The sequence below is a fragment of the Papio anubis genome, chromosome 1, assembly GCF_008728515.1.
Source record: "Papio anubis isolate 15944 chromosome 1, Panubis1.0, whole genome shotgun sequence".
Taxonomy (NCBI): domain Eukaryota; kingdom Metazoa; phylum Chordata; class Mammalia; order Primates; family Cercopithecidae; genus Papio; species Papio anubis.
The window spans coordinates 191,136,697-191,160,604 of record NC_044976.1 but is presented as its reverse complement, the minus strand read 5'-3'; the positions used below and the strand labels follow the sequence as shown (position 1 = coordinate 191,160,604).

Sequence of the window (23,908 nt, the reverse complement as noted above, 5' to 3'; positions counted from 1 at the left end):
CTGAGAAGCAGATTAACTGTTCATATTGCATAGATTTATTAAAGCATGAAAGATTCACAACTCATTGTACTCTAGTGAAAATAATCTATCATTAAATATAAAAAAGATTTTTCTGTTGTGGGGATCCCCAAATTATAATAAACAAAATCTACTTAAAAGCTGATAGCATTTCTAGTTGAAACAGCATAAAAATCACTTATGCTAAGTTCTACCATATGCATTAGCTCCACAGAGGTGCTTCTACACCTCTTAAAAAATAAGTAATTTCTATATATGTAACAGGTAATTCTTTAATTCAGTCAACTGTCAACTTGAACATATATTAAACATTGAGTTTATTTCCGAAGAAAAAAGCAAACTGACCATTCACGTCTACTGCATATTTTCAAATTCTTTTCTCCACAGTGGAGAAAATGTACCCCAAATACTTTAAATATTTGATTTACAGAAAGTTTCTGCTGTCGAATTTCTTTAAATTTTAATTCCATGTAATCACTCCAGTTATTTACCAAAAAAATCTAAAATAATTTAGATTGTCTACTATTTAACACATTAAAAAATCAACTAAAAATAAAACTTAAAAAAATCCACAAGAAACAGTGATATTTCTGAAGGTTTGAAGAAAAACAAGTCTAACCACCTCCTCTAGTTCATTATTTTTCATCAAACCAACCAGGAAGATAAAATCAATGAGTACCTAATAACTAGCATAAAAAACGGAATACAATAAAATACGAAGTGTCCATTGCACATAGAAAAGGTAAATACTGTTTTGTGAACATTTTTGTTTAATTACATATATTAAACAAATTTTTAAATATATATCAAAAATAATATGTAATATATATTGACATACACACGTGAATATACATGTATACAAACATATACACATCACATACACGTGAGGGTTAGGCTACACTGTAAAATATATATTTAAAATAATATACTTTTTTCACCTTAGGAAAAATATATTTTACTATGGATTGAGGTAAAGAATGTGTGAAAGTCAGTACTCTAAATAAATTTTTCCTGTCCCTTTCAAATTCATGTCCTTTATAACACAGTTTCCTTACTATATCTTTTGTATAAGCTTGTAGCCAAAGATCACATATGTTAAATGTATCACTGAATTACTCAATTGAGAAGTTTAGCTTATTGTGTTAGGAGTTAGTGATTTAATTGTCTACACATGTAACTTATACAGTAACAAATGTAAAAATGACCATTCTAGTAATATCAGGAAATCAATTATACACTAAATGCAATTTCTGTGAACATAGCAGAGAGATACAATCCAGCAAAATCAGTTTCTTCACAGTCAAAAGAAATGTTACAAGGTCCATGCAATAAAACTCAAGAACATTACTAGGAAGAGAACCCTTGGGGAACTCATTTGGAATTCATTTTTTAAAAAATATACAATTCAAGTAAGTTCAGTTGTCAGTTTCCAAGACCGCAAGAGAATAGAAATAGATTATTATAGGAGAGAAAAATTGCTGCTATAGAAATGCTGCTGGTACAGAAGAAATGTGAAGTGACAGCTAAGGCCAGGGGAAAAACAGAAAAATTGTATATAAAAATGAAAAATACATGGCGTTCTGGGGCCATTTAGCAAGGGGAAATCCTTGGGCATGGTAATAACATTTATGGCCCTGCATAATAAATTATCTTCAGACTTGCAAACTTGAATAAATGACAGTAAGAACAATAATAGCTACACACATATAGCCTTTGAACCTAGGGACTCTGGCTCCAAATCCCATGGTTTTAACCACTACACTATACTGCTTCTCACTAAAATTTAAAATTACATTCAAGATATTAAAGTAAATTTAAGAAAATACTTTAGAAAACAAAGATGTAATTGATTTTTAAAAGACCTTCTGCTATAAACTGAATGTCTATGTTTACCCAAAATTCTTATGTTGAAACATAACCTTGAATGTGATAATATTTGGGGCTGGGGCCTTTGAGAAGTGGTTATGTCATGAAAGCAGAGCCATCATGTATGGGATTGGTGCCTGTGATAGTCTGTTGGCATGCTGCTAATACAGACATACCCAAGACTGGGTAATTTATAAAGAAATAAAGACTGGGGAGGCCTCACAATCATGACTGAAGGCAAATGAGGAGCAAAGTCACATCTTACATGGTGGCAGACAAGAAGAGCTTGTGTAGGGGAACTCCCATTTATAAAACCATCAGATATGGTGAGACTTATCAACTACCATGAGAACAGTACGCAGAAAATGCCCCTATGATTCAATTATCACCACCTGGCCCTGCCCTTGCACCATGGGGATTACCACAATTCAAGGTGAGATTTAGTGGGGACACAGCCAAACCATACAGTGCCTTTAGAAAAGACACTTCAAAGAGCTCCATTTCCCCTTTTGCCATGTGAGGACACGGTGAGAAGACAGCTGTCTATGAACCAGTAAGCAGGCCATCCCCAGACCCTGAATCTGTTGGCACCTTGATCTTGAACTTTACAGCTTCCAGAACTGTGAGTAATAAATTTCTGTTGTTTTAAGTCACCCAGTCTATTCCCTTATAGAAACCTGGACGATCTAAGATACCTGTGTATAAAATGATTAAATACCCTTAATAATATAAGCCTGGAGAACTTATCAAAAAAGATCCTTTCTAGATATCTAGTTTTTTGGGATCTATGTATTTTTATTTTGATGATAATTTCACATATTTGTAATTTTGTAATATTGCATTATCTCATTTAACTTTTCCCTATTAATATATACTATTATTATCTACATACTGGAGACAAGAAAACTGACATATAGTTTAGGTAATTGCACAATATTACATAATTGGTATCGGATGAAGCCAATATTCAAAGGCATATAGTCTGGTTCCACAGTCCTAGCTTTAATCAATGTGCTCTGGGCTACCACAGTTGCCAGACTGACTATGTCCTGTAGGATTTGCTATGATGTGTCAGGATGTACTATTTAAGAGATTCTGGTAATCCTGAAAACCCCAAAATAACTTTCAGAATCATTTTCTTGCTCACCAATGTTCTAGTTTTACTCATTCCAGGCATTTGTCCACTCCCTTGAAGTTAGGCATGGCCATGTGATTTGCTTTTAACAACAGAATGTAAGCAATAAGAATTTGTCACTTCAAAGTGGAAGCCTTTAAGAAAAGCATGCAATTCTCCATATCCCTGTTCCTTCACACTTCTCTCTTTCTGTTCCTGGCACTAGCATTCTAATAGTAACAGATTTTACGACTTCTTTTCCTATCATTACCCACATCCAAACAGTAACTATAACATATTCATTTCACCTATGACAAATCCCTTCTGCCCTTTCCTTTTGCCTCATACTGGACATACTATGTCTTCTCTAAATGAGGTTTTCTTTACTTCTTGTCTTGCCTACTACAACAGGCTAGTGATCTCATCTTCAGACTCTAATGTGAGTCCACCAAATAGAATACATCAGATTAATTTCCCTTTAGCAGATTTCTGACTATAACCTACCTAGCTCAAAAGTTTACAATGATTCCCACCATTAGTTGTAAGTATAAACTTCTTAGCAATGCTTTACACTTTATAATACCACCTAAAAGCATAAATCCATTTTTCTAAATGTTATCTTTCACTTAGTCATATTCTATGCTCAAGTTGAAATGGCAACTTGTTCCTCCTACTGGCCTAGCTCCATCTATGCCTTAGGTAATGTTTACTGCTTTATCTTAATTACTTTCTACAGCCTCAATTCTTATTCTTTTATAAATATCACCCTGTGAAAATGATAAATTTTTCAATATCCATTTCAAATGAAACCTTATCTATAAAGTGTCAATATGGGAACATCATCTCTTTTGAATTCCAATATATCTGTAGGTTGAAAAACATTTCTCTATAGTGCTCAGCGCTGTGCTTTGCCAGGGTAGAGTATCCACATTTTACTGAATTAAATTGTACTGCATATTCAAGAGTAAAATGTTTTAAAAAAATTAACTAGTTTGTCAACAAAAATATAACACTTTTGCGAAAAGTATTTGTACTCAGAGTAACATAAGTCAGCAACATTTATAGAATGTCTACTTCATAAGGAATGATGATGTTGATTAGGAAAATAACAGTAGCCAACATTTACTTAGAAAATACTATGTGTCAGCTACTTTGCAGGCAATTCTTCACTTGATCTTCAAAAACTCTAAGTTGAATATAGTCATTATCTTTATTTAAGAGATGAGGAAACTGAGTCACAAAGAGTTTGCATAACTTGCCCAAGGTCACATGGTTAGATGTAAACAGTCACAATTCTAATAAAACAGTCTGACTCAGGAAACTGAGCTCCAAAAGAGATAAAACATTAATTTATATATTGGGTATTATATCTTATATCCCAAAATTTACTACTTGTTAACAAATTATGAAGTGGGTATCGCATGAGTGATTTCTTAAAAATCTCTTTTAAATCACACATTTTATCATATATTACAAGGCAATTATTTAATAAAAGTACATGACTGGAAACTGAACAAACCAAATAGACTATGAATTCCTTCAGGCCAATGGGTGTAAATTGTTTATCTTCATACATTGGGAAGCTGACCTAATACGTGACACATAATTATGTCAGATTTATAATAAGGGAAAGGTCACATGAATTAAATTCAAGATCAATCAACTTTACTCTTAAAGTTTTCCTTATTTATCCTCAAATGTCTACAATGCTGTGGGGTTCTCCAAAACCAATTTTTGAAAGTGCTCCTTAATAGAGTAACTTCTAAAATGTATAATAACACTGTTGTGCAGTATTTGAATATATGGAGAAAGCTGTAAAAAAGAATGAAACTGCAGTACTGAAACAAAGGAACAAAGAGTTAAGATATAAGTAACAATTTGCTTTCTGGTTAAGAAAGGCAATGGCATTGCAGGTAGAGGAAAAAAGCAGATAAAACAGGTAGACAGGCACTTAGGCATGAAAGAGCTTATTTAGCAAACTGCAAGTGTTTCAGTATGGTGATAGTGTAAAGTATATGCTGGGAACTGGCAGGAGCCCATAAAGATGGAAATTGAGTAGTTTGTAAAGAGATTTAATGCCCTACTAAGAAAGTTAGCATTATGTTGACTGCACAATGTTAACTCTTCAACTCACCATCTTGCTGGCAGCGGAAACAAAATAACCTATAAACTGAATTCTCCAATACAGTACTTTCTAAGTCTTGCTATACAAAATACCCTTTTTAGAGGCCAAGGTGGGAGGATCACTGGAGCCCAGGAGTTTAAGACCAGCCTGGGTGATATGGTGAGACTCTCTATTTAAAAAAAAAAAAAATAATAACCCTTTTAACTTAATAACAAAAAGTTTCCACAAATTAGCTCATTTTTAAGTAGTATTTTAAAGGTATAGCAGAATATAAGAACATAAATGATACCTGCTTTTACTTCCTTTTTTTAAGAAAAATCCTGAAGATTAAATATTTTTTTCCTTACTGCTTCCTTGCTTCCTTATTTTTCCTTGCATCATTACTTTCATTTTGGCTTAGTATGGATACATGAAGTCAAAGGGTTAAAAGTAGCTATTTTATTTCATTCCATAGCACCATGGAAATCCTGGTACAGATCATTTTTTACTTATTCTGCTTATTTTTACTTATTCTGCTTATTTTTATTATTTAGTTTCCAATCAAAGAATACAGACAGAATGCTTTTTGTTCAGGAGACTTTTCAACACAGAGCTCAATTTTCTAGTGATGTTGGAAATTCCACGCAACACTGTCATTGATTTTTAAAAAGCATACCTAGGAGTGCAGTGAGCTTGGGAAGCAGTCCAACTTGTACCATCTTATTCCTCAGTCCTGTGTCAAAGGAGAGGTTTAGTAAAAGTCGGAGGGTGATATTCAGCAGGTCTTCATGCTCACAAGGTATCATTTTCACCAGTTTTTCAACAATATCCATTTCCACCTACGTAAAATAATAATACAAATACAGTGAAGTTCTGCTGCAAAATAGGACAAAAATAATATAATTATTTTTTGTTTTTACCGTAATGTATACCTATTTTATAATTATATGTTAATCTTATAGTCCATTTCAATCTGTAAACTTTGCTGAAATCAAACTTTTGAGGAGAAAATATATATGCTACACCATCCTCTCCTTCCCTCATTTAATTCCATCAACTGGAAGACAAATTACATTTGATCCTTGAAAACACTTTGCATTATTGAACACCACCTACTAAGTAGCAGGTCCTATGTAAAGATCTCATCTTGGCCTTCAAGGATTCCTCAGTATAAAAAGAGAGTAGGTTGGGCATGGTCGCTCACACCTGTAATCCCAACACTTTGGGAGGCTGAGGCAGGTGGATCACGAGGTCAAGAGATTGAGGCCATCCTGGCCAGCATGGTGAAACCCCATCTCTACTAAAAGTACAAAAATTAGCTGGGCATGGTGGTACGTGCCTGTAGTCCCAGCTACTTGGGAGGCTAAGGCAGGAGAATCACCTGAACCCATGAGGTACAGGTTTCAGTGAGCCGAGATCACGCCACTGCACTTCAGCCTGGTGGCAGAGCGAGACTCCGTCTCCAAAAGAAAAAAAAAAAAAAAGTAGACAAATAGAATGAATAATGAAAATACAGTATGATAAAAACTGAATGAACAAAATGCTCTGAAAACAGCACGGACAGAACTACCAACTCATCTGGAAGAACAGAAGACTTCAAATTGGGAACAAAGTAAAAAAAAAAAAATGACTAAGAATTTGTTCTCTGGTTCAGAAAGGCAATGGCAATACAAGTTGAAGAAAAAGTCAGCGGATCAGCATGTAGGAATAAAAGAGCTTGTTAGGGAATTGCAAGTGATTTAGTATAATCATAGTATAAAGTACATGTTGGAGATTGGCAGAAGGCTGTAAGACAGATCTATACAAAATCGTAAGAGCTTTTAATGCTGTACTAAGAAGATTAACATTATTACACAGGCAGTAAAGTGTCCTGAAAGATTTTAAGTCCAGGGGGTGATGTGGTCAGATTTGTTCCTAGACTAGGAATACTCCTAAAATCCAAAGTCCTAGACACTAACCAAGCACCAACTTGTAAAAGGCCTATTTAAAAACAGCAGTATCAGAGTCCTTTTCTGTACGGTCAATAAGGTAGATTATTTTCTGTTAACTGACAAATGGAAAAAGAGGTTTAGGATAATGAAGGCAAAATATTATTTTAATTTTTGACATTTAATTTGAGATGGTATTCAGTGAATATTTAAAAATCATATAAAACCCAGGAAAGAAGCTAGACTAAAAGTAATAGTTGAAACTTTAGGACAGGGATCAGCCAACTATGGCTAGTGGGCCTATCTGGCCTGCTATCTTTCCATTCAGCCTATGAGCTAAGAACGGCTTTTGGCTTTTAACAATTTTAAATGGCTGAAAAAGAAAATCAAATGAAGAATGATATTTCATGACATACAATAATCATATGAAATTCCAATTTCAGTTTTGATAAATAAATATTTACTGGAACAGAGCCATGCTCATTTGTTTATCAACTGTCAATGGCTGCTTTCATGCTACAACTAGAGCAGAGTTAGTAGTTGCAAGAGAGATCATATGGCCCGTAAAACCCACAATATTGACTATTTGACCCTTTGTAGAAAAAGTTTGCAGATCCCTGCTGTAGAAGATCATAAAATTGCATTAAGAGAACTTACTTTATAGTCATAGAGGACAGAACTTATTTAGTAAAAGAAGCCCTGCATTCAGATTTTTTTAAGGTAGCAATCAGAAAACTTTGGTTGTAAAAACATCTCATGTCTTTTAGTTACACAGCAATGGCAAAAAAGAAAGAAATTTGAAAAAGTATTTATGATTTTTTAATCAAAGGATTTATAATGAATTGTGCTCTACTTTTTCTTTTATTGGAGATCTAAAATATTTATTTATACTACCCATTTCATATCTGTGTTGCAATCTTTCACTGACCTCATAAAAATCACATGAATAACTGAGCCCTTGATACATTTTTTTCCTTTCACTCCATGCCAAGGAATAAACACAATTTTTTTTAAATTGCTAAAGTGACAAATTTACACCTGATTTTTCCTTTAGACTTCTATCTACACTCCACAGCCACACTGTAGTCCTACCCTGGAGCTGTTCATTATAGGGTATAATTCTATCGCCAAAGACTTTCAAAAATCAAACACAAGATAAAAGTTGCTTCTTTGAAAATACCAAAGCAATTGAAAAACCGCTAATCTAGAAAAAAAAGATCGATATCTGAAATAAAACAGAGAAAATCACTTTAGCCTTTCAGACAAAGAGAGAAAAAGGAAACAGTACCAAAAATTTTATGCCCGTACATCTGATAGCATATAAACGAAATAAATTCCCTGAAAGATAAACTACTGAGCTACCACTCAAGAAGAAATAACCTAAACAGTTTTATATCTATTAAACCAATTTACAGAAAGAAAATCCCAGGCCTATGACTTTTTACTGGTGAAGTCTATTAAACATTTATATAGAAATAATACCAATTCTACACAAACCCTCTCAGAAAAATTAAAGAAGAAGGGATGCTTCCCAACTCATTATATGAGGACATAGTTACTCTAATAATAAAATCAGACCAAGACATTAGGAGAAAAGAAAACAATAGAATAATGCCTCATAAACATAAAAATTCTCAAAAATAATTAGCCAATAAAACTTAGCAATATATATAAAAGAGCAATATATATAAAAGAGCAATATATCACAACCAAGTAATGTTTACACCCTAAATACAAGACTGGTAAACCTTCAAAAGCCAATCAATGTAACTCACTATATCAACAGTCTGAAGAGAAAAACTCATATGATTATCTCAGTAACAGATACAGGGAGGCATTTCACAAAATTTAACATCCATTCATGATAAAAAGTCTCAGGAAGCAAGAAATAGAAGAACTTCCTTAAACTGATAGCAAGTATCTAAAAAACCCTACTGTTAACATCATGCTTAATAGTGAAAGACATTGCTTTCCTCATAAGATCAGTAACAAGGCAAGGATAGCTGCTCACACAATTCCTCCTCAACATCAAACAAGAGGGCATACCCAGTGCAATTTAAGGCAAGAAAAAGAAATAGAAATCATACAGATTAGAAAGGAAGAAACAAAACTTTCTATTTGCAGATAACACAATTATCCACTTAGAAAATCTCCAAAATCTGTGAGTCAGTACAACTAAAAAGTGAGTTTAGAAAGTCACAGAACATAAGGTCAATATGCAAAATCAATTATATTTCTATATACTATCAACCAAAACCAGGAAATGGGTAATTTTTTAAAACTATCATTTATAATGGTAAAATACTTAAGTATAAATCTAAAAAAATACGTGCAAAATATGTATGCTAAACTATAAATGATGGAAGAAATCAAAAAAGACCCAAATAAATAGAAACCTATACCATATTCATGGATTGGAAAAATCCAATATGGTCAATATATTGATCCCCTCAACAGATTCAATGCAATCCCAATGATTTTAAAATGTACATGGAAAAATACAGAATAGAATAACTCTGAAAAAGAATAACAACATTGGCAGCCTCTTACTGCCTGATTTCAATACTTACTATGAGGTTATAGTAATCAAGAGAAAGAGGTATTGATGAAAGCACAGACACATAGATTAATGGAACAGAAAACAGAGTCTAAAAATAGAAGCAAACATATATGGCCACATTTTCTTTTTTCTTCTTTTTTTTTTTTTTTTGAGATGGAGTCTCGCTCTGTCACCCAGGCTGGAGTGCAGTGGTGCGGTCTCAGCTCACTGCAAACTCCGCCTCCTGGGTTCATGCCATTCTCCTGCCTCAGCCTCCCGAGTAGCTGGGATTACAGGCGCCCGCCACCACACCCGGCTAATTTTTTGTATTTGTAGTAGAGATGGGGTTTCACCATGTTAGTCAGGATGGTCTGGATCTCCTGACCTCATGATCCATGGAAAGGCAATTTCAATGGATAAAAGCATCTTTTCAACAAATAGTTATGAAACAACTAGATATCCATATTAAAAAACATAAATCTCGGTCCATATCATGCACCATATACAAAATTAACTCAAAATGGATGTATCATAGACTAAAACGATGATGACAAAAACCTCTATAAAACTTGAAGAAAACACAGGAAAAAATCTTTGTCAACTTGGGTTAGACAAAGATTTCTTAAATATGACACCCAAATATAGTCCACTAAATTTTTTTTATATGCTGACTTCACGAAAATTAAAAACTTCTGCTTTTCATATGAGAATGAAAAGAAGCCATAGAAAAGTGAAAATACTTGCAAAACATGTAACTGATAAACAACTTGTATCCAAATACAGAAAGAATTCTCAAAAGTGAGCAGTAAGAAAATTAAGCAAACTAGGCAACATATATCCTCTCTGTTGTTCCTCTGAAAAACTGTCTAAAAGCAAGGCTGGTATTAGTTCACATCAAGAGTAAAATAAACACTTGATTTAAATAAATAATACTACCTCACAAATAGCTCAACCATCTCCTTATTCCTTTTATAAATAAAACTGCCACAAGCTTCAATTGTCACTAATTATATCAGGTGGTATTTTCCTTTTGAAAAAGCAACAGTGTATACATACACTGGTTGTTACAGCAAAACTTAATTAAAAAAACTTGCAGAGTTTGTTATTAATTTTTTTTTTTTTTTTGATGGGGTCTTACTCTGTCACCTAGGCTGGAGTGCAACGGCATGATCTCCGCTCACAGCAACCTCCACCTCCTGGGTTCAAGCAATTCTCCTGCCTCAGCCTCCTGAGTAGCTGGTATTACAGGTGTGTGCCACCACACCTGGCTAGTTTTTGTATTTTTAGTAGAGATGGCGTTTCACCACATTGGCCAGGCTGGTCTTGAACTGCTGACTTCAACTGATCCACCTGCCTTGGCCTCCCAAAGTGCTGGGATTACAGGTGTGAGCCACCACGCCCAGCCGGTTATTAATTTGTATTTCTATTGCACAGAATAGAATGTGAAATATGTGCCATTAGACAATCAGATGTTTAAACGCTAGACTAGCATTTAACACAGCCTTCTAGTCATGTCTTTTTGGTTGATAAAAACCCAATCTTGAGAGCTAAATTTAATAACTACCTCAATATGCAATGCCCTCAGGTCTATTTCTTTCTTTCTTTCTTTCTTTCTTACAGAGTCTTGCTCTGTCACCCAGGCTGGAGTGCAGTGGCATGATCTCAGTTCACTGCAACCTCCGCCTCCTGGGTTCAAGTGATTCTCCTGCCTCAGTCTCCCAAAAAGCTGGGATGGCTGGTGAGTACCACCACGTCCGGCTAATTTTTGTATTTTTAGTAGAGATGGGGCTTCACCATGTTGGCCAGGCTGGTCTTGAACTCCTGACCTCAGATGATCTACCTGCCTTGGCCTCCCAAAGTGCTGAGATTACAGGCATTAGTCATCCTGCCCGGCCCTCCTCAAGTCTCTTTCTATATCACAGAACTTATAATTAGTATTTTTATTAAACAGTCTATGTAAAGTGAGGGTTTACCAACAATCTATCAGCAAGTTTGTTTCAGCCTTTAATTGTATCTTTCTCAGTGTTTCTGGAAACGAACATTTAAAAACTGCTTATTGTTAATCTTACTAAAAATGTCTTAAAAAAAAAAAAGACCTAAACTATTTTTCCCAGGAGGCAAAGAAGAAGAGTAGGAAGTTCAGTATCTAGAGATCTGCTTCCTCAAGCAAATTAATGTCTTTGGTCCTCTCCTACTTCATCTGTGAAATTGGGAGGCTATAGATTCACTAAATCTGGCCTTGGATTTAAGGTCCAGTGAAATTCTAAAAATCTTGATTCTACAGATATCCTTAAATAAAGTGTATTTCTTCCACAATAAAAGGTAAAATCCATATCATCTATAGTAAAAATCTGGCTAATCAAATACTTCTCTTGATCTTAGAAGAATAACAAACTTTTTGGAACCTCAGTTTTCCCTCCTCAATAAAAAATGAGGTTTAATGAGACAATTTATATCATACATTCCAATTCTATGATCTTCCCAGAAAATAACTTTTAATAATAGTCAAGATCTTTTTGATAGAATAAACACATAACTGTATTAGTTAAATCTAACTCTAATACATATATAATAGATACATGCTGATAGAAATCAATTTGAATTTTGAAAACTTACTAAAAGTGAACTTAATTTGATCACACAAATAGAAGAACATACTTCAATTTATAGCAAGAGGAAGTAATTATTTAGCTATACTCTTAACTACTCAGGACCGTTTATATACTACCATGTTATCATATTCTTCTTAGATATAAGTGAAAACAAAAAATATGTTTGATTAATCTAAGAAGAGTCAATCCCAAAATAATGTCAGGCACATCATGAACATAAATAATTATATACTGATAATGAAAATGACAGATACTAAATATATATGGGAAAAATAAAATTTCATACATTCAATAATTATAATTCAAGGTACTTATTAAATCTGATAAATAAGTCTCAGGTTTTCAAAGGGCCTGCCATATCATTCACTATAGTATAGCTACTTCCTAGTTCATTTGATTTTAAAATAAAATAGAGTAGGCAGACATACTATATATTTAGACTATCTAAAGGAGAAGACAGTTTTGCCAGTAATACATAGCCACATAATGATATATAGTTATAAAAATTATCCTTAATGGAGTTAAGGTCAATGATCCAATAATTTCATTTATAGGAATCTGCTCCAAGAAAATAAGCAGAAATATAGACAAATATGTATGTACAAATATGTGCAGTGAAGAATTATTTGTAATAGATAAAATTGTAAACAACTCGGTTATGTGAAAACAAGGTAGGTTAATATATGATCTATTGACTATATTATTGTACATAACAAAGACTTTTTAACGACATGGTAAAAAGCAGATGAGAATTTTTATTTTATCTTTATATATTTTTATACTATGTATATTTTACACAGGTCAAAATGATATATGCTCAACTTGTATTTCCCAAAGATCATTGCATCAACACAGTAAAAGATGGCAAATGAGAGCCTAGTATAATTCAATCAAGAAATAAAGAAGGTATGAACAAAGAGGGTATTAATTAATAAATTAATAAAGAGGGAATTAATACAATGGCACTAGTAATGAAAGGAAGAAATATTACAGTTTCAAGAGATTTTTAAAAAGCAGAATCAACAGGTTGTGGCTGCCAAGTAGAACAGCAGGTAACAAAGAAGAACTGTAGGTAACAAAGTGGAAGTATGGGTAACAAGGAAGAGATCTGGCTAAATTTTAATTCCACAAACTGAAGTTGGAGATGCAGAAGGCAAAATAGCTTAGGGTAAAATAACAAGATCAGGTGACTCTGAAATAAAATTTTAAGTTTAAACAAACTTTCTATATATTATGTTTAATATGGCAAGATCCATTCTATATATTAGAAATGATTTTTATTCAGAAAGGTCCAATCATCTGGAATATTGACTAATATGGAATACATTTCTTAATGAAGCAATAACAGTGAGTTATTGCTATTGTAAAATCTTTATTCAGAATTATCTCAGTAGGGGAATAAAGTGTTTAATTTTTATCAAAATATTTTAATTTGAAAATGGCAAACATGAACTATTTCAAGAAAAAGCTTTGTAAGTTACCATATCATTTTTATTCTCCATAAAAATGCTGAGTTTCTTCAAGAATGACACAACTAGAATTAGCAGCTCAAAATTGTCCCGATCAAGGGCCTTCACCAACATGTGAACTATGTTCTTGTTCCTCATTTTCAGTTCGGTACGAGTATCCTCAGCAAGATTCAGAAGCAAATAAAGAGCAACTAGAAAAATGAAATATATGAGAGTTAAAGAATTAGTAAACTGAATCAACAATTTAGAAAATCATTTCTACTCACCAAGGCAACAGAGATAGCCCTAAAACGTTAATATATTATTTTGAAAATTTTAACTGGTTAGTAATTGGTTAATTAAAAACCATTTATTGTTACTGAATGGGATATATATGTGTGTGTGTGTGTGTGTGTGTGTGTGTATTTTAAACAAAACATATATATAAAAAATAATTCATACAATGCTGAGAAGGACACAATAACCAAAATAAAACAATGATTCCTGCCCTCTTGGAGCTTACAGTTTAATAGAAATCAAATGGCAACTAAAGGTAGATAAGTCAGGAAAAAATAACGCAGACAGGGGAAAATAGTTTTTATACATATAGAAAACAAGATAACATATTATAAAACTTTAACACCTAAAGTCTGCTGTGTTAAAAAGTGCAATAATCCAGAATATACAGTATAGCTACAGCTAAATTTGAGCCTACTAAAATCGACTTTTCGTATGCAAACCGATTTTCTGTTAGTCACTATAAGAAAAGACCTTATGAAATTCAGTAAGACAATTATTGTAGTAAACAGAGTTGAAGCCACTGTTTGCTAGTTTTAAGTAAAATTTCTTTTAGATTTGTATAATAAAAATGCTTAGGTTCTCAAAGGAAACTTATTCTCTTCTTATAGTGAAAACGATATTAACAGATAATGTTTTCCATTTTTCCTTGATTGACAGGGAGCTTCAGAGTTCAATTTCTGTAAGAATTATGTAGGTTTTTATGTTCAACACAGTCTTTTTGCTCTCTTGTGGCCTCATTGTTTTAGTGTTTCACTTCATGTATTCTTGCCAGCTACCTCTAAATGCTTATGAAAAGAAGAAATACATGCATATGCATATTCATAAGTAGATAAATATAAAATTTATTTATTTAACAAATATTAGAGATGGAGGGTGGAAGGCCAAACGTATCTATTGTATGCCAGGCCTGTTGATGTATAAAGCGTATTTAAATTCTAAAACAGTTTTATGAGGAAAGAAGTATTATAAAAATTTTACAGATGGGAAACCCCTGATTCAAAGAAATTAAATAACTTTCCCTACCATACAGCTAGAAAGTGTGCTAAATTGAAATTCAAGCCTATCAGATCCAAAGCTCACTCACATATTTACACTATTACATTATGCTGACTTTCTATACGAGGCACTGTCAAAAGGTTTCAGAATTACGTTGAAAAAACAAACAGGCTTCTCTTTACAGCCAAGATAGATGTAGCAGGTTGAATATCGTCCTCCGAAAATTTATGTTCACCCAAAACCTCAGGATGTGCTTTATTTGGAAATAGGGTCTTTGCAGATGTAACTGGTTATGGTGAGGTAATAGTGGATTAGGGTAGACCGTGAATCCAATGAGTGGTGTCTTAAGAAGAGGAGGAGATGACATAACAGAGACCGACAGATTGGGAAGAAGGTCATATGAAGACAAAGGCAGAGACTGGAGTGATGTAGCTAAAAGCCAAGAAGCACGAAGGATTGCTGGGACCCACCAAAAGCTAGAAAGAGACAGGAGAAGATTCTTTTCCAGAGCCTTCAGAGAGAACATGGGCCTGATGATACCTTGATTTTGGCCTTCCACCCTCCAGAGCTATGACAGAATAAATTTCTGTTGTTTTAAGCCATCCAGTTTATGGTAATTTGTTACAGCACCCCAGGAAATTAATAGGATGGGGTTTTAAACCTTTGCCTGACAACACCACGAAAAAACCTGACTGAAATACACAAAACAAAGATTTTCACAATAGTGGACACCAGACAAGGAAGGACAGTAATCCCTGAGAGATAAGAAATAAATGAGATAGTCCTATGTTTATCCTAGAATATTGCCTTGAGAGAGTTTCCAGGTCACAACACAGTGAAGGAGAATCCAGGCAGAACCTGATAGTATCCCTGAGTTAAGGAGATGAAGCCAAGAATTCAGAGATGCCAAGGAGTTCACAGAAAAGAGTATTGAAGAAGAAAGAGCTGAGCAGAGAGAAACTCTGGAGTTCTAACAGAGGCCTCCCTCAAATATTGAGTTGAGTATTGATGGGAGTGTAGGAATTTAAGTGAGGCTGGGACAGAACAAAATGAGAGGAGTAGAAGAACAAAGCTGAAAATAATGCCTGCTTCTACCAACCATACTGGCAACCTCATAATTCATGCATTAGTGGGTAGAGTCCTCAGAAGGGTCTTGCCTCCGTAGTGGGAAATAACCAGCTTTATACTAAATGCTGCTTCTGTCCAGACTAACAAATTATGAGTAAGATCCAAGAGGATACAACTGTTTCCAAGTAATTTAATTATGTTCCCAAACAAAACTCAAAGGTATTTTTAGGAATAAAAAATCCACCTACAACAATGTAAATTTCACTGTCTTGCTTTTTTTTTTTTTTTTTTTTTTTTTTTTGAGACGGAGTTTTGCTCTTGTTGCCCAGGCTGGAGTGCAATGATGCGATCTCGGCTCACTGCAACCTCCACCTCCCAGGTTCAAGCAATTCTCCTGCCTCAGTCTCTCGAGTAGCTGGGATTACAGGCATCCACCACTACTCCTGGCTAATTTTGTATTTTTTAGTAGAGACAGTGTTTCACCATGTTGGTCAGGCTGGTCTCGAACTTCTGACCTCAGGTGATCTGCCTGCCTCGGCCTCCCAAAGTGCTGGGATTACAGGCATGAGCCACTGCGCCTGACCCTGTCTTGCTTCTAATCAAAGATTATCAGTCATACAAGAAGCAGGGAATATAACTCACAAGGAAGAGAAAAATGAACCAATTGCAACTGTCCAAGAATTGACCTAGAGTTTAATTATAAAAACGGAACATTATAAGTTATATAACTGTATTCCAGATCTTCTAAAAGTTAAATAGAGACATGGGAGATACCACAAAAAAATTCAAACTTCTATCACTGAAAATTACAATGCTTGAGACTGTAAACTAGATGAAATTAAGAACAGTTTAGAAACAGGAGAAAAAAAGATTAGTGAAACTGAAGACATAATCACAGAAACTATCCAAAATTAAACACACAGAAAAACATGGAAAAAATGTTGAGTTTCAGAGAACTGTGGAACAACTTCAAGTGGCCTAATATATGTTTACCTGAAGTACCTGAAAAAATAGTAACAGAAACATTTTCAAATTTAGTGAAAATTATAAACCCAGAGTTTCAACAAGTTCCCTAAACTCCAAAAACAAGAAACAGAAAGAAAATTACACCAAGGTCCGTCATAATAAATTACTCAAAATGAATGATGAAGAGACAATCTTAAAAGCAGTCCAAGAAAAAGAGACCTTATATTAATATATAGACAAAGATAGCATGACAGCAGACTTCTCATCAAAAACAGCGCAAACAAGGCAACAATGGAGCAACATCCTTATAGTATTAAAAAAGGTTGTCAACCTAGAGTTCTAAGCCCAGTGAAAATATTTCAAAAAGATAAAAATATTTTTAAAATAAGACATTTTTAGACACACAAAAGGTAATTAACCACTGGTAAATATGTCCTACAAGAAACATTACAGGAAATTGCTCAGGCAAAAAGAAAACGACACCAGACAGAAATATGGATCTATGCAAAGGAATAACATCAATGGAAATGGTAACTCTACAAGTAAATATATAAGATTATTTTCTTAGTAAATATATATTTAAAATAAAATTGATTATTTATATAAAATGATAATGTGTTATAAGGTTTTTTGTTCATTTGTTTTTGGCTTTTTTTTTTTGAGATAGAGTCTCACTCTGTCACTTGACTGCAGTGAAATGGTGTGATCTTGGCTCACTGCAACCTCTGCCTCCCAGGTTCAAGTGATTATCTTGCCTCAGCCTCCTGAGTAGCTGGGGACTACAGGCATGTGCCACCACACCTGGCTAATTTTTGTTTTTGGTAAAGACAGGGTTTCCCTATGTTGCCCAGGCTGGTCTCAAACTCTGGACCTCAAGTTATCTGCCCACCTGGGCCTCCTAGAATGCTGGGATTACAGGTGTGAGCCACCACACCTGGCCTTGTGATAGGGTTTGTAACATATGTATAAGTATAATAAATGTTAGTATTAGCATAGAGGTGGGAGAGGGAAGAAGTGATTGTAACACTAAGCATGAAATGGCACAAAATACTTGACAGCAGACTTAACTTATGATAAGTTAAACATGTATCACTTGTAGGTAATTATGATTAAAGATGTGTGATATAAACCTTAAAGCAATCAATAAAATAACAAAAGACTTATAGCTAAGCTAACAATGGAAATAAAATAGAATTTTAAAAAGTCTCAAATTCATATGAAGGTGGACAAGAAGGAAAAAGGAGGAAAAAGACACATACACACATGCAAAGCCAATCTAAATGCTGTTCATTAAAAAAACACACTTAATATAGACATAAATATATTAAAAATATATAGACAAATATATCCCATGATAACACTAGTCACAAGAAGTAGATTAACATAAGAAAAGGTAGATTTTAGACAAAAAAAATATCCAGCCATGATGAAGATCACTTCATACTGATAACAAGGACAATTCATCAATAGTACATCTACATCCTACATCTTTATGTCCCCAAGAATAGAGAGCTTCAAAAATACATGTGGTGAAAACTGGTAGTAGTACAGGAGCAATAAATAACTCACAATTATAGTCAGAGATTTCAATATTACTCTCTCAACAATAGAAAAAGTACAGGAAAACATCAACATATGTAAAGACTTGAACATCAATTATTTGGGAAAAAAAGATCTCCCTTCTAAATAACCCATGGGTCAAAAAAGAAACCAAAAGAGAAACTGGAAAGTATTTAAACTGAATGAAAATGAAAACAGGACATATGAAAATCTGTGGGATGCCATCAAAGAAGTGCTTAATGGGAATTTTTTAGCACTAAATATCTGTATTTGAGAAGAAAGGTCTTGAATAAATGACCTCAGCTTCCATCTTAAAAAAAACCAAAAACCAAAAAAAAAAAAAAAACCAAAAATATAAGAGCACATTAAACCCAAAGTAAGCTGAAGAAAAAAAATTATAAAGATCAAAGTAGAAATCAATGGAATAAAAAATTGGTAGGGTTAAAAGCATCTGATATCAAAATTTTCTATAAGCTATGGTAATGAAGACACTGTGCTACTGGCATCAAAACACACAAAAGTGATGGACAGAACAAAATAGAAACCCAAAAATAGGCATGACACATATGGACAAATGGTTCTGACAAAGATATAAATCAATTCAGTAGATAAAAGATAGTGTTCTCAAAAGTAGTACTTACATAATTAGCTATTCATATGCAAAAAAATGAAGAACTTTGATCCATTCCTCACCCTATATACAAAAATTAACTCAAAATGTATTATAGGCTTAACTAAACTGAGACTATACAACTTCTAGAAGAAAACATATGAGACAATAATTGTAACCTTTGGTTAGGAAAGGATTTCTTAGATACAATACCAAAACCACGATCGAAAAAACACTAAGTTGGAATTCATAAAAATGTAAAATTCTGCTCTTAAAAAGATACTTTAGGAGAATGAAATCATGTATCTGCATAAATGCTTATATCCAAAACATGTAAAGAATATATATAAAACAATCCAATTTAATAATAAGGCAAAAATTATGAAGGCACACTTCAACAAACAAAGAGATGGCAGATAAGCACATCAAGAGATGCTCAACATAATCAGTCACTAGAGAAATTCAAATCAAAACCACATACATTCATGGTGAGAATACAAAAATGACTATTATAGAAAAACATCTGGCAGTTTCTTACAAAGTTAAACATACACCTATCATATGACTCAGCCATTCCATCATTAGGTATTTAACTAAGAGAGAAGAAAGTGTATGTCCATACAAAGACTTGTAGACAAATGTTCACAGCAGCATTAAAATTGCCAAAAATTGGAAATATTCTAAATGATCAACAGGTGAATACAAAGAAATACTATTTAATAACTATTTGATAAATGCAATAATATGAATGAATAATTATGCTGAGTAACAGACAAAAACACATATATACTACGTGATTTCATTTATATAAAACTCTAGAAAATGCAAACTAGCCTAAAGTGACAGAAAGCAGATCACTGATGACTTGGGATTGAGGAAGAAGGGAGAAGGTAGAAGGAAAGGGAGAGATTACAGAGATGTATGAGGAAATTTTGGGAGTGATGGATAGGTACTTTATCTTGATTATGGTCACCATTTCATGGGTATTTACATATGTTAAAATTTATCAAATTATATACTTTAAAATTATACAATTTATTATCTATCAGTTATACCTCAATAAAGCTGTTAAGAGTATACAATATCTGCATAAATAAAATATTTGGTTAGAAACAGAGCTTAAACTTTTGCATGTTAAAAAAGTCAAATTAGTTCTTCGAAACTTTTACACGAAAACAATTGCTTTCTTGAGATCTGATGCATTTTGGATTACATGCTAACATAGATAATACCTATTATTTTCTAGCATATTTTAAAATGAACTTTTGAAAATCTGACATTTTCTCCAACAGGCTGAACTAAATTACTTGGCTTCAAATATTTAAAAAACTCAATGTAGTTAAAATTGCTAATAATCTTCACAGGATGAAAATATTTTGGGAGTTAACAAGTATTTCCACATACAAAGTTAGTCAAACACCAATTAACTACATGAATCATCAAATAGTCAAGTAGAAACCAGGAATTAAATTCACACTTAAAAGTCCCATGTCATTATCACTAACCACCATAAGATTTTACATCTTATCAGTAACCAAAAAACCATACTATGGAAGTTTTAAATCTCTTAATAAAGCTAGAGATAAGGAATTCTTTTCTATTAAACAAAAGAAATATTTTAAAATTTTTATATCAATTTCCTAGGAAAGCAATAAAATAATTCACTTTATAAAACAAGTAAGTTAGGGTTGAAGAGACAAAGATTGTTATCATTGAAAAGGTCACACACTAGATTAAAAAATCCTTTCTTAGGAAATAAATAATAAGTATATAAACATTTAGGAACTAAACGGGGAAAAATAGTAGAGTGAAATTTAAAACATTACCCATGCTAAAGACAGACGAACTTGTAGCATATTAACATTTATAGAACTTTCAGTTATTCTCACATTAGCTTTACAGGTATGATAAAAAAGTGAACAAAACAAATGTATTTAGAGTAAGTACTTTGTTGCCTTCCTCATTGCTTAGGAATTCATACCTCGTAATAGCTGTTCCTGTTTTACCACAAGCCCCTGGTACTTTTTAAAGGTTTTTTCATAATCCTTTCTCAAGGTTTGATTTTCAGGGTCTTCATCAAGTAAACAACTTGTTAAGGATCATCCATACTCACTGAAGCAAAAAAAATCTACTGATAAATTCTATGAACAACGGCACTATTAGATTTTATATGCAACTTTATCCAGTTATTTTTTTCACCAAAAGTTTAACTAAAATGTTCTCTGTATAATAATTGTGCTGTAACAGCACTTCTTATCTAAGTGCTCATGGATTCCCTAGGAGTCCTTGGGTGAACAAACTTTTTTTTAATGTAGCCCACAGCTAACATCATATAGATGTTTGAACCTCACCAAATACTTGAATTCCCAGAAACTGTATGTGAGTATTTTATGTAGGTGCACAAATCTATAACTTTTAACAGATTATCAAGTGGGTCCACGAACCAAAAATATTACTGCCTCAGAGAATGATTTAGTTACTAAGAACACTGGATTTTACTTCAGACAGAGGCCCAGAATATTTAAAGGATATAGATTAAATCTAAAGCTTTTGTAGCAGCCTTTTCAGACTAGAGATGCCAAGAAAGAACTAGCCCAAACTTAAAGGTAAACAAATTTTAAAAATCACATCTTTTGGTCCCAAATCGTCCCCTGGACACCTTGCAAAAATAATCAGTTATTTCAGCATGTGAGTCAAGCATATGACCCCAGAATATGAGTCAATGCAGCTAACCTTGTTGAATACCACTTGTATCAAAGTACAAAGAAATTTAGGACATAATAAAATAGTAACATGTCAGGAGAAATGACCAGAATTCTGATGTAATTTTTATATCCCTTCAATTACCATAATCTATTGAGTCTAAGACACATTTTCCTCACATCTTAACATCTCCAAAATGGGATGTGTCTTATAATCCATGATGTGTCATAGCTTAATTGAAAGCATATGTTCCTCTCCTAGCGGTTAAACAATAGTGAATCTTAAAATTAATGGTGTCTGATATAGAAATACAGTATGTCCTAAGATATCAGTTCTTGTCACCAAACAATCACAAAATGCAAATTCATGATTGCTAAAGAGTTCCACTAGTGGTTCCCTGCATACTTCTCCAGTTTAAAAAATTTTAGGTATCACTGAAGCATTCAGGAGTCTTGGGACTCCAGAACTGATGTAAAGTCTCTAGGATTCTTGGGTTGTCGATGTAGTTGAGTCACTGTCAATCTAGATGCCAGAAGTTTATGGTATGCATAGGAAATTTATAAACCTGAAAAGATTCTAATTAAGAAAAGTCAAAGCTTGTGTGTGGTGTGGATTTTATAGCATCTTGGAATTCCATGTGACAATAATAAAAGTCTGACAGATTTTGTACACAATAACCTAAGTTAACCTATTACAACACAGATTAAATTGAAGCCTCAGGGTTTCCGGAGGCCAAAATTAATATAAAAGGTCCACTTTTGCACAAAGCAGAGTTAAAAATGTATGATACACTGCACAACAGGAATAAAGTTTTCACTTTTTAAAAGACACAATAAACACGTGATTCAAAGGAAAGTTACCAGCATGCCTAGTTGATCTACAAAACACATCATGTTTGAACAGATATGAATAAACCAGGGGCCTCCGATCCAGAAGCATTAAGTTGTAGAGGCTAAAATGTGATAAATATCTTCAAATATGAGAAGAATTATGATGTTGAAGAGAATATCCTTATTCCATATTGCTTTGGTATGCAATACTAGAACCAATGGATAGAAGTTATTGGGAAATGGACTTCAGTGCACTAAGCAAAAGACTATTATAATAAACAGAATGCTAAACCACAGAATGGGTGAAATAGATAAGCATTGACATTGTTAAAGAAGAGCTGATGTAACGCCATTTGCCAGGGAAGTTGCAGAAAAGATTTTTATATTTGCAAGATAGGTTAAAACAGATACCTAAGTTTTCTTTCACAGGTTCTATCATTCTATAGGCCTTTCAAATTTTTATTTATTAACAACAGTATTTTTGCACTTTCCTAGAAAAATAGAACCTTTAGGTTCATCACCAAATTTACACCCATTCTAATCAAAGTCACCTTAGTACTCACATAGAAGTATATAAGTAGTAGCGGTGAACTAGGCTTCAACTAACCAAAGGATCATAGTGGATGTAATTACGTAATCCTTTAGAGGTTCACCTACTAAGTTACCCGACACAACTACTACCTGCTCCGTCTACCTCATTAACTAATAAAGGTTGTTAAAAGACAAAAAGTGAATGTCAAACTGTATTCATTTTGACAGTTTCAATCTACTTCTTAACCTTCAATAACACACTCCTGCATTGCTTCCAAGTAATGCAATTAACAATTTTACAAAAGAAAAAAGAAAAGAACAAAACCATCCCACCCATCCAAAGCTTATAGCAAAGGGCAAAAGAGGGTTCAAATGCCACCCTAAAAGGATATCAGCTTTCTTCTTCTTTGAAAGTTCTTCTTGCCAAAGCTCATGTCTTTTTAACTCATGATCAATAATATTCATACACAGAGCTCCAATTTTATAATGAGTAATAAGTCCATGAAACTGAGAAAAGCTTTAAAGAAGACATTTTAATATATATTTAAAAGAATACATTTTATGGGTACAGGAAATTTGTTTTTGGTGATCAATGGTACAAACCATGTAGAAAATAAATTTGATATACATATTTTAAAAGATATATCAACAATACACTACTAGGAAGACTTGAGATTATAAAATTATTTTAAATATATCACACTACCCTTACCTA

General features: G+C 33.3%; 1 protein-coding gene across 6 annotated transcripts in view; it reads right to left on the bottom strand.

Annotated features, from left to right (window-relative positions):
• Nucleotides 1–23,908, bottom strand: part of KIFAP3 (kinesin associated protein 3) — a 155,107-nt gene that overhangs the window by 87,438 nt on the left and 43,761 nt on the right. For all 6 annotated transcript variants that reach the window (XM_009193718.2, XM_009193698.2, XM_009193723.4 and 3 more), the window contains 4 exons: nucleotides 23,586–23,710; nucleotides 21,111–21,209; nucleotides 13,663–13,841; nucleotides 5,779–5,941 (listed from right to left, as the gene is read on the bottom strand). In XM_009193718.2, the coding sequence (XP_009191982.1) occupies nucleotides 5,779–5,941; nucleotides 13,663–13,841; nucleotides 21,111–21,209; nucleotides 23,586–23,710 (566 nt within the window). The remainder of the gene's footprint in view (nucleotides 1–5,778; nucleotides 5,942–13,662; nucleotides 13,842–21,110; nucleotides 21,210–23,585; nucleotides 23,711–23,908) is intronic.